At 39.1% G+C, this 18,011-nt stretch overlaps 1 protein-coding gene across 3 annotated transcripts in view; it reads left to right on the top strand.

Annotated features, from left to right (window-relative positions):
- The window catches only part of LOC126092368 (tetratricopeptide repeat protein 21B-like), a 257,167-nt gene that overhangs the window by 35,001 nt on the left and 204,155 nt on the right, over window positions 1-18,011 (top strand). For all 3 annotated transcript variants that reach the window (XM_049907915.1, XM_049907916.1, XM_049907917.1), the window contains exon 4: window positions 13,747-13,992. In XM_049907915.1, coding sequence (XP_049763872.1) covers window positions 13,747-13,992 — 246 coding nt within the window. The remainder of the gene's footprint in view (window positions 1-13,746; window positions 13,993-18,011) is intronic.

Here is an 18,011-nt window from a genome sequence, read left to right as displayed (position 1 = left end):
ATGGGCGCAATAATTCTGCTGTTTTGCAAGTCTTTAAGTTCAGCAGCGACTTTGTCCTGTAATGCAATGGGGACAGTTCTGGTCCATGAAAATTTCGGCTGAGCATTGTGTTTCAGAGTAATATGTACAACAAAATTGTTAGCTTTGCCTAAACATTCAGAAAAGAGTTCCGGGAATTCTTTTACCAAGCTAGCTACACTGTCTTTTACATTGAAGGCAGACACTGACAACACATTGTCCTGAATGTTAAAGCCAAACAAATCAAAAGATCAAGACCAAATATGTTCTCACACTCGCATGATTGTAGCTCTGTTAAAGTCATTGTTCACATATGCGAGTCATAAATGGCAGGCAAGGTACATTTCCCGAGCACGGGAATGTCTTGTCCATTATAAGACATCAGCTGAATGCTAGTTTTAGACAGGCATGGGGAGCCTAACAATTCATGTGTGTGACGATTGAGCAATGTGATGGAGGCAAACTGAAATTTCCCATACTTTCCACAAATAAGTAGATGAACAAAAAGCTTATTTCCCTGGAGTATCACTGAAGAAACTGCATGCTTACCTGTTGCAGACTCGGAATATACTGCATTAATGACATGGGCTTGTGACTAGATTTTTGTGTTGTTTTTGTTGTGGTCTTCATTCCTAAGACTGGTTTGATACAGCTCTCCATGCTACTCTATCCTGTGCAAGCTTCTTCATCTCCCAGTACGTACTGCAACCTACATCCTTCTGAATCTGCTTAGTGTATTCATCTCTTGGTCTCCCTCTATGATTTTTACTCTCCACGTTGCCCTCTAATACTAAACTGGTGATCCCTTGATGCCACAGAACATGTCCTACCAACCGGTCCCTTCTTCTTGTCAAGTTGTGCCACAAACTACTCTTCTCCCCAATTCTATTCAATACCTCCTCATTAGTTATATTATCTACCCATCTAATCTTCAGCATTCTTCTGTAGCACCACATTTCAAAAGCTTCTATTCTCTTCTTGTCCAAACTATTTATTGTCCATGTTTCACTTCCATACATGGCTACACTCCATACAAATACTTTCAGAAATAACTTCTTGACACTTTAATCTATACTCGATGTTAACAAATTTCTCTTCTTCAGAAACGCTTTACTTGCCATTGCCAGTCTTCATTTTATATCCTCTCTACTTCGACCATCATCAGTTATTTTGCTCCCCAAATAGCAAAACTCCTTTACTACTTTAAGTGTCTCATTTCCTAATCTAATTCCCTCAGCATCACCCAACTTAATTCGACTACATTCCATTATCCTCATTTTGCTTTTTTGTTGTTCATCTTATATCTTCCTTTCAAGACACTATCCATTCCATTCAACTTCTCTTCCAAGTCCTTTGGTGTCTCTGACAGAATTACAATGTCATTGGCAAACCTCAAAATTTTTATTTCTTCTCCATGGATTTTAACACCTACTCCGAATTTTTCTTTTGTTTCCTTTACTGCTTGCTCAATATACAGATTGAATAACATCAGGGAAAGGCTACAACCCTGTCTCACTCCCTTCCCAACCACTGCTTCCCTTTCATGTTCCTCGACACTTATAACTGCCATTTGGTTTCTGTACAAGTAGTAAATAGCGTTTCGCTCCCTGTATTTTACCCCTGCCACCTTCAGAATTTGGAAGAGAGTATTCCAGTCAACATTGTCAAAAGCTTTCTCTAAGTCTACAAATGCTAGAAACGTAGGTTTGCCTTTCCTTAATCTAGCTTCTAAGATAAGTCTTAGGGTCAGTATTGCCTCACGTGTTCCATTATTTCTACGGAATCCAAACTGATCTTCCCCGATGTCAGCTTTTCCCATTCGTCTGTAAAGAATTCGCGTTAGTATTTTTCAGCTGTGGCTTATTAAACTGATAGTTCGGTAATTTTCACATCTGTCAACACCTGCTTTCTTTGGGATTGGAATTATTATATTCTTCTTGAAGTCTGAGGGTATTTCGCCTGTCTCATACATCTTGCTCACCAGATGGTAGAGTTTTGTCAGGACTGGCTCTCCCAAGGCTGTCAGTAGTTCTAATGGAATGTTGTCTACTCCTGGGGCCTAGTTTCGACTCAGGTCCTTTAGTGCTCTGTCAGACTCTTCACACAGTATCATATCTCCCATTTCATCTTCATCTACATGCTCTTCCATTTCCATAATATTGTCCTCAAGTACATCGCCCTTGTATAGACCCTCTCTATACTCCTTCCGCCTTTCTGCTTTCCCTTTTTTGCTTAGATTTTTGTGAGTGGGTGGAATTCTTATGTTTGTTCCTTTGCGAACATACGGATTGTATATGTCCGTTCTTACTACAAGCACAACACTGAGCTTGTCGGGATGGATGATCTTGGTACTTGCGCCGTGAGTAACACCTAGGGAAGACTTAATTCTGTTTGCCTGTGTAGCCGCCTGTTTAGCGAACTGCTTACGCGGCATGGAGAGCTGTTTACTCGGCGTGGCCAGTGTAAGCCTCCGCAGGATGGGGTGATCACAAGCAAGGGACTCAACCTGACAGATAGCTGGCTGCTCAAATTTATGAGTCGACAAGGCACCGGAATTATACTGGTCCCGTATTTGCGCTACCTGCTGAAATGATGGATAAGACTGTTTCAAAATCTGTTCTCTGAGTTTGAAATCAGGTCATTGAACATGATCGCATCATGAAACATAATATCTGAATATAAAGCACACCAAGTACAGTTGAATTTGCATTTCCTTGTCAAACCCTGCAAATCTGTTACCCACTCATGATATTTTTGTTCTGGCCATTTTTGCAAGTAAAGAATTGATACCTAGCTGCTACCACATTCACTTGTTGGTCATAATAGTGAGTTAGTGACGGTACCATGGCATCGTAAGCAAGTTCACTGGGTGTGGTGTTAGGGAACAGTTTTTGTAGGAGCCTAAATACTACACTTCCTACTGTTGATAGTAGATAGGAAAGTTTCGCAGTACCTGGTACATTGTGGGATGACGTGGACTTCAGATTGTGATGACCACTCGAGCCATTCTTCTTCTTCTTCACAAAACTATGGGAAAGGTGGTATAGCAGCTGTAGTAGGCGGTGCTCGTTCTGTCAGGTGTGCAGTGTTGGCCAGTAGCTGCTGCACCATGTTGAATAGTGCAGAAATCTGCTGCGTCTGGAACTGAAACCTCTGCAATAGCTGTGTGGCATCTAACACTTGCGGCTGTGGTGCCTGGGCAGGCGTGGAACAGGTGGGGTGGGCATGTTGGAATGCACAAATGCAACAAACAGACAAAAAAAGCAAAGAAAATGTTTGCAACTCCCACCAAAAAACACTTATTAGCATAAACAACAAGAAAACTGTTAAAGCAAAGAAAGTCCCCTGCAAAGAAAAGGAAAGAGAAAATTAAGGCGCCAGCAAAAAATTCCATGGCTGTCTGGCACTGGATCAGCAGATACTCGTCACCAAATGTGGGGTCCTGCCCACTCATCTCGTATAGGGTGCCTAAAGGATGCTGCATTCTCAGAATGCTTCACAAAAGTTCAAGCAAATAACATTAGTAGTTTTATTTCAATAAAGCAGATTGACAATACTTAACTTGTATTTACAACAAGTGTTGCAAGCGACGGGCGACATGCAAACGGTAATGTTCTTCACTACAGACAATATTTGTGCACGTTTGACACACAGTTTGTGGATTACTAATAACTGCTATCATAGCGTTCTCTGCTAATAAGTGCTTTGATGGCATAATCAACATTCAAACCAATGTGACATGCGAGTTGAACAACCCCCCAAAGAAGGAATTTTTTAACAGTTTCTTATGGTTGTATGAATGTTCTGTGCATTGTAATTAGGTATGTGAAACACCTGAACCACTGAAACCACAGCTTTATTTTTTTATTAATCCTCTCTCAAAGCTTGTGGGACTGAGGGTAGTGTCATCAAACTTCTCGCATGCAAATCTTTTACAACTTTATTTAATATCTACTTGTTGAAAATAACATTGTGAAATCTGATTGCCAACTAGTCATTAACAAAGCTGAATACTTGGTCAAACATTCCATAAGCGAATCTTTTGTATAATAGGCAGCAATGTGAAACTGTATTAAAAGCTTTGCTGAAATTGAGAAAAAGGGATGAGCTTGGGTTCTGGTATCTATAGTCATCTGAGTTTAATCAGGGAATGATTTCCATGCCTTAATTACCACCTTGCTTTTTGAGAGGATGGAAGGTATCTTTACAATTATGAATCGTGATATTAAAATAATACCATGTCTCATCTGCAGTACCATAATTTTTAAAATTTATCCTTTATATGACCTTCATGGGTGTTAAAATTACTATGTGGCAATTTACAGCATGTACATTTTTTAAAGGACTTCTGTTCCTGTACACCATCAGTACCTTCTATTTTGCTGAACATGTTTTGTGTAAGAAGATATATATACCTTTTTGCTCCAGGGTAAACACTCTCTTATACACTGATAGTAGTTGCTGGACAACATTTTTAAGAGTTCTGGAAGCTATTTTGTAATGGATATCTTGGCAAGTATCAAAATACTGCTTAGTGAATATAATTTTGATTTCCTGTTAGTCTTGTCCAAAATTTCTATGCCTGGCATACTTGGAAGGTAAAAAAGATTGATACTTTGTGGTGTATGTTAGAAATTGTCACACCTTGTGAAAACAGAGTTAGATATTCAATGCATTTTTTGTTTCCTTTGAAGACAACCCTTGAATAAATGCTAAAACAATGCTCCAGAGTTCATCAGAGGAGATCCAGGTTCACATTTGAGATAAAAGAAAGACATATTGCTTACAAATCATGGTTGAAAAAATACTAACTGTTGTGTCGGCTACTGTGGAAGTTAGGATCAACAAAAAAAAGGAAGGGGAGAAGTTGCAATGGCGGTGGCAGGAATCCCAAATGATCTGTACATAACACCTGCAGATTAACAGAACATATCATTTCTGAAAAGGAAAGAAACATAACTTTCCGTTATGAGGTTGCTTGATGCGCTTCCTCTGTCTTCTACACGAGTTACTTTTTCAGAACCCCTTATTCCTGTACTGGTTAGAAATGTAATGCAACTTCTCATTATGAGGTGGTTTGATGTGCTTCCTGCGTCTCCTACATGCATTTACTTTTATGCACTGTTACTACTCGTAGAATGCAGCCTAACTATCATGTTACTATTACTCAGTACTGATGCCTTCAAAGTCAGTGACCCAACTGGCCTCAGTGATGGGCAGCTGGTTAAGTCAGTGTTTGTGGAGGGGCTGAACTCTGTCTTCCTGGAGGTATAGTACAGCCCCTTCTTTCCATTGACGCGCAGCTCAATTTCTTCTTGATGCCGTTTCGTGGAGCTGCAGTGGTCGGTGTACAGTTGATACTTTAGAGCTGCACACTAACATGAATTCTTTATAGAAGAATGGGAAAAATGGTAGAGTCCAACATCAGGGAAGATCAATTTGGATTCCAGAGAAATGTAGGAACATATGAGGCAATACTGATCCAATGATTTCTGTTAGAAGATAGGTGTGGACTTGGAGAAAGCATCTGGCAATGTTGACTGGAATATACTCTTTGAAATTCTGAAGGCAGCAGCGGCAAAATACATGGAGTGAAAGACTATTTACAAATTGTACAGAAACCAGACAGCATTTATAAGAGTCAAGGAGTATGAAAGGGAAGCAGCAGTTGGGAAGTGAGTGAGACAGGGTTGTAGCCTATCCCCTATGTTACTTCATCTACATCTACATCGATACTCCACAAATCACACTTAAGTGCCTGGCAAGAGGGTTCATTGAACCACGTTCACGATAATTGTCTATTATTCCAATCTCAAATAGCGCACGGGAAAAATGAACACCTTTATCTTTCCATGCAAGCTCTGATTTCCCTTATTTTATTATGACGATCATTTCTCCCTGTGTTGGTCAGCATCACCAAAATATTTTCGCATTCAGAGGAGAAAGTTGGTGATTGAAATTTTGTGAGAAGATGCAGCTGCAGTGAGGTACACATTTATTCGCAATGATGCCCATCCCAAATCCTGTATCATGTCGGTGACACTCTCTATTCTATTTTGGCATAATACAAAACATGCTGCTCTTCTTTGAACTTTCTTGATGTACTCCATTAATCCTATCTGGTAAGGATCCCAGTCCACACTGCAGTAATCCAAAAGAGGACAAGCGTAGTGCAGGCAGTCTCTTTAGTACTGTTGCATCTTCTAAAGAGTCCTGCCGATAAAACACAGTCTTTGGTTTGCCTTTCCCACAATATTTTCTATGTGTTCTTTCCAATTTAAGTTATTCGTATTTGTAATTTATAGGTATTTACTTGAATTTACTGCCTTTAAATTTGACTGATTTATCGTGTAACCGAAGTCTTCATGGATACCTTTTAGCACTCATGTGGATGACCTCACACTTTTCATTATTTAGGGTCAGTTGCCAATTTTTGCACCACACAGATATCTTTTCTAAATCCTTTTGCAAATTGTTTTGATCTTCTGATGATTTTACTAGATGATAAATCACAGCATCATCTGCAAACAACCTAATACGGCTGCTCAGATTGTCTCATAAATCATGTAAATAGATAAGGCACAGCAGAGGGCCTGTAACATTATGTTGTGGAACACCAGAAGTCATTTCTGTTTTACTCGATGTCTTTCCGTCAGTTACTACGAACTGTGACCTCTCTGACAGGAAATCATGAATCCAGTCACATAACTGAGATGATATTCCACTAGCATGCATTTTCACTACAAGCTGCTTGTGTGGTACAGTGTCAAGCACCTTCTGGAAAAGGTAATGCAGAATACATAGAAAATTACCGGTCCCTTTCCCTGCTGTCACAATCTCAAAAATAATAGAAGCATTTATGAAAAACAGATTAATGAATTACCTGAATAAATACAATCATTTAAGTGAATCACAGTTTGGTTTCCAAAGTGGCAAAAACACGGAGTCAGCCATAGTAGAATTCGCAAAGGTTGTACTTGATGCTCTTGACAAAGATGAATGTGTCACAGGCATATTTTTGGATCTTTCTAAGGCCTTTGATATAGTTGACCAAAATATTCTATTAAATAAATTAGGAGCATTAGGAATAAGAGGGGTAGCAGCTAATGACTGGTTTTGATCATACCTAGCAGATAGGGCACAAAAGTAGAGATGACACATGCTTCAAATAGATCTAAACATTTAGTAAAACACTTATCAGAACCAAAATACATTAATGTAGGGGCAAGGTAGCATATTAGGACCAATACTGTTCCTGAGTACATCAGTGACTTTCTCCCAGTAGTATTACTCATGGTGAAAAAATTCTTTGCTGATGACAGCAACATTATAGTCACTGAGAAAACAAGAGAACTCCTTGCAGGGAAAGCAAATGTAGCTCTCAAGGAAGTTTACGATTGGTCAATAAGCAATAAAGTGACATTGAACATAAAGAAAACTAATGCCTTGAATTTCAGCTTGAAGAGGGAAAATAGCAATGTTAAAGTAAGTGTAGATGGCACCTATATAGACTGTGTAACAAATGCAAAATTTGTAGGACTGAATATTGAGTCTCAGTTGAAGTGGCGTGAACACACAAAGGTACTTGCAAACAGAATGTCATCAGCATGTTATGCCCTTAGAATCCTATCATCAGTGAGTAACATGCAGTGTCTTGTAGTTACATACTATTCATATGTACGCTCAATTCTTAGCTATGGCATTCTTTTTTGGGAAACAAATGCACAAAACATGAACACAATTTTCAAACTTCAGAAAAGAGCCTTAAGAATCATAACCAAAAATGGTAGTCGAGCTCATTGTAAAGATCTGTTCAAAAACTGGGAATTTTAACTGCTCTGTGTGAATACATTTACAAGTCAGTTGTACACATGAAAAATAGTATTGGTAATTACTGCACAAACAGTTCTGTCCATGACCATGGAACAAGAGCTAGACTCAACTCACATTTGCCAAGAAAAAATAAACATAAAACTCAAAACAGCATTTTCTATCAAGGAACAAAACTGTACAATAAATTACCAAAAGAGATAAAAGACACTGCAAAAATACACTTATTTAAAAGGGCAGCTAAAAAGTACCTGTTATGGAATACATTTTATACATTGAAGGATTACTTAGATAAAACAGAATAGGGGCTTGATAAAAAAAATGTAATACAAATAAGTAATAATAATGATTATAAATGGAAATGGAAATGCGAACTCATCCATCCATTCCACAAAAAAGGGAACAAAACTGAACCAAATGATTACAGGGGTATCTCACTCATGCCAGTCACATATAAAATCCTATCAAAAGTTCTCATGAATAGATTAGAAGAACACGCTGACCCACAAATAGGAGAATACCAGGCTGGTTCTCGCAAGGGACGATCATGCGTAGAACAGATCTGGAATCTGAAAATGATTCTCCAGATGAGAAACATCCGAAACACAGTGGTCACTTTTGTAGATTTTAAAAAGGCCTACGACTCAATAGACAGAGTAGTGCTCTGCAACACGCTGGAAGAATTCAGCATTAACAGAAAGACAAGAGCAATCATTCGGCAAACAGTAACTGACACAGTCTCCAAGGTTAAATTTATGGGGGATATCTCTGAACCATTTGAAATCCAAACTGGATTGCGACAGGGTGACGGACTTTCACCATTACTCTTTAATATCATTCTTGAAAAAATTATCAGGACATGGGAAAAAGAAGTCAAAGGAATCCAAATGGGCATTAGAAAGGATAATAGATTCAATGTGAAGCAGTTAGCTTTTGCAGATGACCTTGCAATCCTCACAAATAATAGAAAAGAAGCCACTAACGCCATAGAGAAGTTACACGAAATTGCACAAAGAATTGGCCTGCAAATCTCGTATGGGAAAACCCAGTACATAGAAAGAGTGTCACAAGATAAATTGCCTATTGTGATAAGCCATGGGAAAATCGCACAAGTACCACATTTTAAGTACCTGGGAGAAATCATCCAGCCATCAGGGATCAACCTAAAGACCAATGAGGAAAGAATAAAAAGGCTACAGAAAGCATATAAACTCATGTGGAACTATTATAACAAAAAGTCCATATCCATTAACACAGAATTGAGGCACAACAACACTGTCGTACTTCGGAGGCAGTGTATACATCTGAAACAACACAAATAGGTGGGCAAACTAAAATAAAAGAAATAGAGAAACAAGAAAGGAAAATTCTCAGCAAAATTTTTGCCCGATACAAGAGCAAGGAATCTGGAAGAAGAAACCAACATCAGAATTATATAAATACACAGACAAGATTACAGATACAGTAAGGAAACGTAGAATGCAGTTCTATGGACATATCCACAGGATGAATGAAAACAGAATTTCAAAGCGAATTCTTAAAGTCATCAACTCAGGTAGGGGAAAAACAAAATGGATAAAAGAAGTTGAAGAGGACCTCAGACAAGCACACATAACAGTAAACGATGCAGAAAACAGAACGGAATTGAGGAACATCATCAAAAAACATAAATTTGATACCACAACACAGCAGAGATCAGGATACAAATGGACAGCAGAGCGAGGGGGGGAACAACCACAGTGAACACATGAAGAAAATTTGGGCTCAGAAAAAACATAAACAATCATCATAAAGGAATTCAAGTTCAAACACTCTCTTTAAATGGGAATAATCGAAAATAATAATAATAATAATAGTAATGATTATAAAACAACCAACATTCCACATAACACCTTCACACTTGGTTTTTTCCTTCTTTTTCATTTTCTAGAAAAACTTACCCCCAAGCTATGCACTGCATAATACTAACACCTCTTTCTGGCTCAACATCTCACTCATTATAGAGGGATGCTGACTCAGTTTTTCATGGTAGCATATGGGAAATTGTGGTACAGAAAATGGCCCAGAGATCACCAGTGTGTGTGTGTGTGTGTGTGTGTGTGTGTGTGTGTGTTTGTGTGAGTAGTGATTGAAGTGTTATGAAACATTATGTGTATAGTGCGTGCAGTGACTGATAGTGAGATATGAGTGAACAGTGTGGCATTATATTATTAAATAAGTTATTTGTAAAACAAAAAAAAAATATTTTATACCAGGAGTAAATCTAATGATTGTCTCTAACTAGGAGTCTGTAAATGTATGTGTATGTGAATTAGCTTATTTTAAATTTTTCTAAATTTGTAAATACTTTGACATGTCCTATATCTGTGTAAAAAGAGATCTACAGATGAATAAAGCTGCTACTACTACTACTACTACTACTACTACTATATTTATTTTCACTATGCAGTTGTTCTCAGATGATTGTGGTTAATTACGTAGAAGTTAAGTAAGTCACTGCCTGTTGTTTAAAAAGTGTTCAGAGAATTATGAGTGCGAACAGTGATTGCAAACTTGAAGGTAGCAGAAATTGACTTTTTTTTCCTCCCAGAGATGTGTCTGTCAATCATTTGTAGAACATAGTCCGCAAACAGATTTCCCTGCCATATCCTCATACACCCACAATCCTCCCACTACCTCCAAGAATCACCTACAAAGGAGTGTCCCACTCCTCACCCAGTATCACCCTGGACTGGAACAACTGAACCATGTCCTTCTTCAGGACTTTGATTATCTACCATCGTGCTCTGAAATGAGGGACATCGTACCAAAGATCCTTCCAGTGCCTCCTAAATTGGTCTTGCATTGTCTATCCCTTTACCACTGTCACTCCCAACTCCTTACCACAGGGATTATGTCCCTGTGGAAGACCAATGTGCAGGATCTGCCCAATCTGTCCTCCCAGCACTTCCTACTTGAGTCCTGTCACAGGCTCATCCTACCCCATCAGAGAGGCCACGCCACCTACGAAATCAGAAGTGTCATATATCGGCTCTGCTGCTAACACTGCACACCTTTTTATGTGGGTGTGATTACCAACCAGCTGTCCACCAGGCTCAATGGCCACTGCCAGATTGTTGCCAAAATCGAAGTTGGTCACCTGATGGCACATGCAGCTGAGCATAACATGCTCAGTTTCAGTGGCTGCTTCATACCCCAAGCTGTCTGGATCCCTCTCTCCACCATCAGCTTCTCTGAATTATGAAGATGGGAGTTATCCGTGCAACACCTCCACTCCCGTAATCATCTAGGCTTCAGTCTCTGGTAACCCACTGTCCTCTCACCCTCCACCCAACAGTTTCCCCTTCCTCCATTCTGTCACCCCCTCCCCCTTCCCAGTTCAGGTCCCCACATAATCTTAAGGGTGTGCCGCTGTCCACAGTCTCTGACACCTGCACATCACTTACTTAGCCAGTGCACCTGCGAACCCTCCCTCTTGCATTCCAAGTGGGCAAACCGGCTGCATCCCTTTGAGCTGTTCTGTGTGTGTGTGTGTGTGTGTGTGTGTGTGTGTGTGTGTTTGTGTGAAACTTGACTATTTCAATGTCTTTATTGTATGAAGTCCTTTACTCACAATGTTGTCTGCCCCCGGTAGCTGAGTGATCAGTGCGACATAATGTCAATCTTAAGAGCCCAGGTTCGATTCCCGGCTGGGTCGTAGATTTTCTCCACTCAGAAACTGGGTGTTGTGTTTTTTTCTGATCATCATCATTTCATCCTCTTTGACGCGCAAGTCGCCAAAGTGGCGTCAAATCGAAAGACTTGCACCTGGTGAACGGTCTACCCAACGGGAGGCCCTAGTCACACGACAGTTACATTTACATTTTACACACAAAGTTTATCTCGTCTGAATCTGCATCTGAGCATTTGTTCCTCCGTTCCATCATCTCTATGTCGTCTGTTTCCCAGCTTTGTTTCGTAATTGCCATATCATTAGCTGTGTGTGGAGCAGTACAGTTATAAAAAAAATTGTAAGAATAGTGGGAATTTTGGGATGCAAACAACAAACAAAAATCAGGAAACGCAACCATTCACATGGGGCTGGTTGATGTTTGTCACACAGAACCATGCAACAGGACAGAGCCTTTACTAACTTTGAAGCTATCACCCCCTTTTATAGTTTAAGCACACACACACACACACACACACACACACACACACACACACACAAACAAATGACTAGATGCGTCCATCATAACTCTTTTGAAAGCTAGTGAAATCTCTGAACTGTTAAATGTTCCTATGTTCCATGCCTCAGTCAGCTGCAGCTGATACTTTACTTTTTTAAAAATTAAATTCATATAAAATTTTCACTAATGTACAGATAAATATATCCATGGATCCATTTGTGATGGTAACCTGTGGTAAAACATTCTTGGTTCTCTTGTCACATCAGATCTACTTGCTCGTGATCAAACAACGAAAATACTGGATAGAATAATGACAATATTATGGAAAGGATAGATTGCTTCTCACAATATAGAGGAGATGTTGAGTGGTAGACAGCACAATAAAAAGACTATGGACAGAGACAGTGGTCGTGTATGCATGAGTTGTGCTTGTTTGAATATGTGTGTGTTTCCTACTTTAGAAGAAGGTCGCTTGGCTAAATGCTCAGTTGTATATCAGTCTTTTCATTGTACTTGTCTGTGACCCAATATCTCGTCTATATGTTGAGTAGCAATCTATCATTTTCATAATATTCCTTGCTCATGACAAAGACGATGAAGGAATCAATGAAAGTTGGAGGTTTCATTCAAATTTGATGAAATTGGTTGAAATATAGTATTTAATGTATATACATAACAAACACAGTCTATGTTAACTTGTTCCCTGAATAATATTTTCTGCAGCAATCACAAATTTGGTCTGTATGTTCAAGCACCAAATCTTTTGCAATTAGAGTACCAGTTTGACATGCCTCAAAAATATAGCACAAAATTTTCATTTTAGTACACTTGTATTATAAAGGCATAGTGTAGAATGTTTCAGACATCATAGCCCTGTGAAAGAAGAGTCACACTGTCATTACCTTATGTTCAGATATGAAGGAGAGCAGGAAATAGGCAGCATGCAGTTAGCTGAAGAATTCTGATAGCAGAGTTATTATGCAAGAATGTGTACCTCTGTTCTTCAAGGAAAAAATACAAAAGAGAAGATAGTTAACTGTTTTAAGGCCTCAATGTTGCTATTGTATGTAGCAAGTCAGATCATGGCCGAATATAAGTAGGTTGGGAATACTGTTGTGGAGGACATGTAGGGGGCAGGTGTTAAGATGACACAGTGTAGAGAGGGCCATAGAGGAATAAAAGATAGGGCAGGTTTGACATACAATTGTTTAGGATGGATTAAGGGATGTAAAAACAGCTGCACAGATTAGTAGGATTTGCAGCAAGGGATGACTGATTAGAATAATTAAACAATCGAGAAAACAGTAAAAACTATGAAGACGAGAGGTAAAGAACACGAATCTTGAAAACATACAAAAGAAATAGTAATCAAAGAAAAGATGCTCAGTGAAGAAGCAGCATAGTACTTAAGCACAAAATCAATGGAAAAAAGGTAACACCTAAAACTGATGAATTAAATTAAGACAACAGTAAGTAATGATAGAAGGGGAAGTAATGATGATACATAAATATGATGAATTGAATTAAGATATAAGTCCCATAGTGCTCAGAGCCATTTTGAATTAAGATAACAGTAAAAAATTGTAGAAAATAAATGAAAGAGAAAGGAGGTAAAAGAGATAGCTAGGTTTTAAAATGTTTGACCTGTAATACTATAACACAAATCATGTATTTAAATCAAGCAAATATCAATATACTACTTTTTGTCACTAGTTTCATATGTTTTTAGGCTTTGGATCATGAGGGTGGGCAACACACAGAGGCAACACTGGGCAAAGCAACCCTTCTGCATTTACGTCGGGAGTCTGAAGCAGCTGCAACCCTTTTGGATCGTTTGGTGATTCGGGATTCTTTGCCAGCACTTATTGAACGGACTCGTTGTCAGTTAGCCCTCTATGATTGGGAGCAGTGCCTGGAATCTGCAGATCGTGCCCTCAGTGCTGATGCTGGATGCCTACAGGCTCTTGAACACAAGGTATTTGCGACTTGATCTTGAGATCCGTGTTATTACTTTATTTATAAACTAGAACATAATGTATGAGACTTTAGTTGATTTCACATTTATAATACTTTGTATTTGTATTACTCACACCCACGATTCCTCTTTGATTATTCTGTCTTGTTTTTCAAGTTTCTTATGAATGTCTAGAATACACATGATGCAAAGTCCATGATGGAATAAAGACAGTATTATGTAAAGGGTAGGCTGTCACCATATAGAGGAGACACTGAGTTGCACCCAGGTAGAACAAAAAGACTGCTATACATTTGAGCTTTTGGCCACAAGGCCTTCTTCCAAAGTGGGAAACACACACACATTCACACAAGTGCAACTGCCTCCCCAACACACACACACACACACACACACACACACACACACACACACACACACACGATGGCTGTCTCTGGCCACTGAGTCTAGTCTCAGTGGTCAGAGACAGTGGTAATATGTGTATGAGTAGTGGTTGTATGAAGGTGTGTGTGTGTGTGTGTGTGTGTGTGTGTGTGTGTGTGTGTGTGTGTGTGTGTGTGTGTGTGTTTTTCCTGCTTCAGAAGAAGGCTTTGTGGTCGAAGGCTCAAATGTATAGCAGTCTTTTTATTGTGTCTGTCTGCAACTCAACCTCTCCTCTACATGGTGAGTGGCAGTCTGGCCTTTCCATAACACTCCCTTTATAGAAAACACATAAGCTTCATCCATCTCACAGCTTTCAACAAATTAATACAGTAAGCAGTAAACGGAACAACACCAACATGAGATCACACTTCTTCTGTAACAGCTAAAAGGAAAATTAATTTTCATTATGAAATGGACAAACGGTAGCTGTTAATGGGAACTCCTATGCACTATACAGAACAGCAAAATACCGTAAAGAAATACTCTGATTTGTTTTATAATCAGTTCAAACAAACATTGCACAGGAGGGAGAATTCAGTTGTGTAATGCTATAAAAAGACCTCATTGGCTACAAAACAATCATTATAGTGCTAAAATAGCGTGTAGCATTTTACCCCTATAGTGGCAACTGAATGAGAGACATGATGATGATTATTACGAGGGTTGAAACTTTAATAGTGGCAACTATTTATTTACAGCTCGTGCAAAATAGATATGTGTTTCAAAGTTTTAAGGACCTTCAAAGTAGTCACCACCATTGTGTATAACCTATTGCCAGCGATGCCGAAGCCATAGGATACTCTTAGCAGTGCCAGTTGTGTTGACAGTTCGAGTGGCGCAGTCTATTGCGCGACAAATTTGTAGCAGTTGTGAAGTGAATGCCGTGAAGTGTTTCCTTCAGTTTAGAAATCGAATTGAACTCACGAGGGCTTAAGTCAGGGGAGTGCAGTAGGTTGTATAGCCCTTAGCAGCCCCATCAGTCAAATAAATCAGTAACAGCTTGCACTGTACGTGCTTGAGCATTGTCGTACAAAATGATGGTTAGGTCCTGCAGAAAGTGTCACCACTTCTTTCTCTATCTGTTAATTTTTGGAGCACAACCTACGACCAGCTTAGAGATAGAAGTGATGACACTTTCTGCAGGACCTGACTGTCATTTTGCAGGACAAAGCTCAAGCATGTACAGTGCAAGCTGTTACTGAACTGATACAAATTCGTCGGGCAATAAACCATGCCACTCGAACTGTCAACACAACAGGCACTACTAAGAGTATCCTATGAATTCCACATCGCTGGCAACGGGTTATACACAATGCTGGTGACTACTTTGAAGGTCAGTTAAAACTTTGAAACACATATCTATTTTGTACGAGCTATAAAAAGATAGTTGCCACTATTAAAGTTCCAACCCTCATATGTAGTAGAATATGAGCTCAGTGAGCCATCTGATTATGCAGTATAAAATATGCAATTTCCACACTGCGTCTGATGTGTAACTAGGAATATATTAATGTGGAAAGGGATAATTTATCAAAGATTATAGTTAAACAATTATGTCTTTGATTTACGTCCAGCTTGTTAATCCACAAGGCTTATGAAAGTATACACATCCTAACATGACAGTCAGTAATTGTGAGTGCAAGACCGCTTGATTGTTGACCATTTGTGGCTATTTATAACAGACAATGATTTGGATAGGAAGTTGGTTGTTGTGAAGTCGACAGGAAAGAAATGAAAATTACCATTTTACGTCAATTTTGTGTATGAACTACAGAACTTTGTTTAAGTTCATCAGTGTAGCTGGGGATGAGCATAAAAGGGTAAATGCAATACAAAGCCTTGAATAACAGTCAGCACAGGCTAAATCACAGTCAGAATAATAATATTGCAAGGAAGCCCAAGTCTGTAGCATAAGTTCAAAAAGGAAAAACCAACCAAAGAGATGTTCAGATGGAAACATAATCCTTAGAATTTTGTTCTTGTGGGGACCCGTAGGCTCAATAAGTTTTAAGAGAGAAAATATGGTCCAAACAGGCTGTAATATTATCAATAAAATTCTTCTGGGTTTGTGACTACATTGTCAACTATAAATTCTGATGTTTCAGCGTCTATTGCAAGACGCTTTCCTCAGGGTATATTGATATCTGCTGAATGGGCTAGTTTGATTACTTATGTACTATGGAGGAGTGCTGTCACTGGATATGAGGGTGAGGAGGAAGGGGTTTAGGTGTTCTTTTACTGGTCTTTGCATTATGTCTTGTCATTGGCGGAAATAGGCATTTTCCATTGGAGTGTTCGTTATTGCTTGCCATTTGTTGAAATTGCCGAATAGGAAAATGAACAGTGACTGCAGTGTAGTGCTGTTTACTAACTGCCTAGTATCGGGTGGGGTGCGTCAGCACTCTGTGTACCCTCTGCCGCTGTGGCCCACCGTGCACCTATTCTTTGCGAGGGCTGTCCTTCCTCAAAGCTGTCTTTGCTGGCAGCCAAGGCGCTGGGAGTCGGCACCCGACTTCTCTATTCATGTTGCCAGATCGCTTGGCTATTTCTATAGCCTATCTGATCTTCCTCCTCCAGCTAAATGGCTGTTTCGCCAGTACGCAGGCCTCTCGAAATTCAGTCTTCATCTTGCACTGTTCCTGTTGTTCTGCCACCGCTGATTTGTTGTATTGTTTGAGATGGATACATCTCTCATGTTCAAATAAACTTGTGCTTATTGGATGCCCAGTCTCGCCTACATATATTTATTGTTGGTGCTATTAGCTAATTTGAACTGTCAGTCATTCTCAAGCACCTGAAATACCTCCACAAAAATGGTGACATTGGTTTGTACATAGTCTTTTTACATGACACATCTCGTGTACGTATATACTTCATAAAAAAGTAACTTATTGTCACAAGTGTCGTGCATCACATGACATTGACTATATAGACACCTGTGAAGGCACATGTTGCTTCCATGTGCATGTGTAGCACAAATATAATCCAGTAGTGCAGTAGATTACATCCATTAGTAATACGTGTACAGAAAGCTGCTATATTGTAACATAGGCACAAAGCAGCCAAAGATACTTAGAGCGATGTCCATGAATAGTTGATAGTACTATGTAAGCCTGTGGTATAGTATTTAGTGGCACATTATATCACTTAGAGTGTGAAGCAGAGCAGCAGAATACAAATTGATAGAATACATGGTATGATAACAAAATAATTGTATGTACATTATATTCACTATATATTACAGTTTGACAAGGTATCTGCCAGAGGTTATGTTGGTGAACCTATTTGATCATTTCAATAGATATGCAAAGCAAGCAATAGATGAAGTAAAGTTAGACTAACTCATACCAGCATTTACCTGTCTCAGTTCAAGCTATATATTGGCTCTAATTGCGTATTAGCTTGTGAAGTCACCACCATCTGAAACTTCAAGTATCATGTTAAGGGGAAGGAGTTCTATTAGATTATCTGCATAAAACACACAAAAATTACTGCATAACATATACAGTATTGAAGCAGTAACAATGATCCAAATGACACTAGTGTAACTAGATCATCATAATCTACTGTGTTATTGAAAGTTGAAAATTCAAAACTCA

The sequence above is a fragment of the Schistocerca cancellata genome, chromosome 7 (assembly GCF_023864275.1).
Source record: "Schistocerca cancellata isolate TAMUIC-IGC-003103 chromosome 7, iqSchCanc2.1, whole genome shotgun sequence".
NCBI lineage: Eukaryota > Metazoa > Arthropoda > Insecta > Orthoptera > Acrididae > Schistocerca > Schistocerca cancellata.
This window is presented reverse-complemented; position numbering and strand designations above follow the sequence as displayed.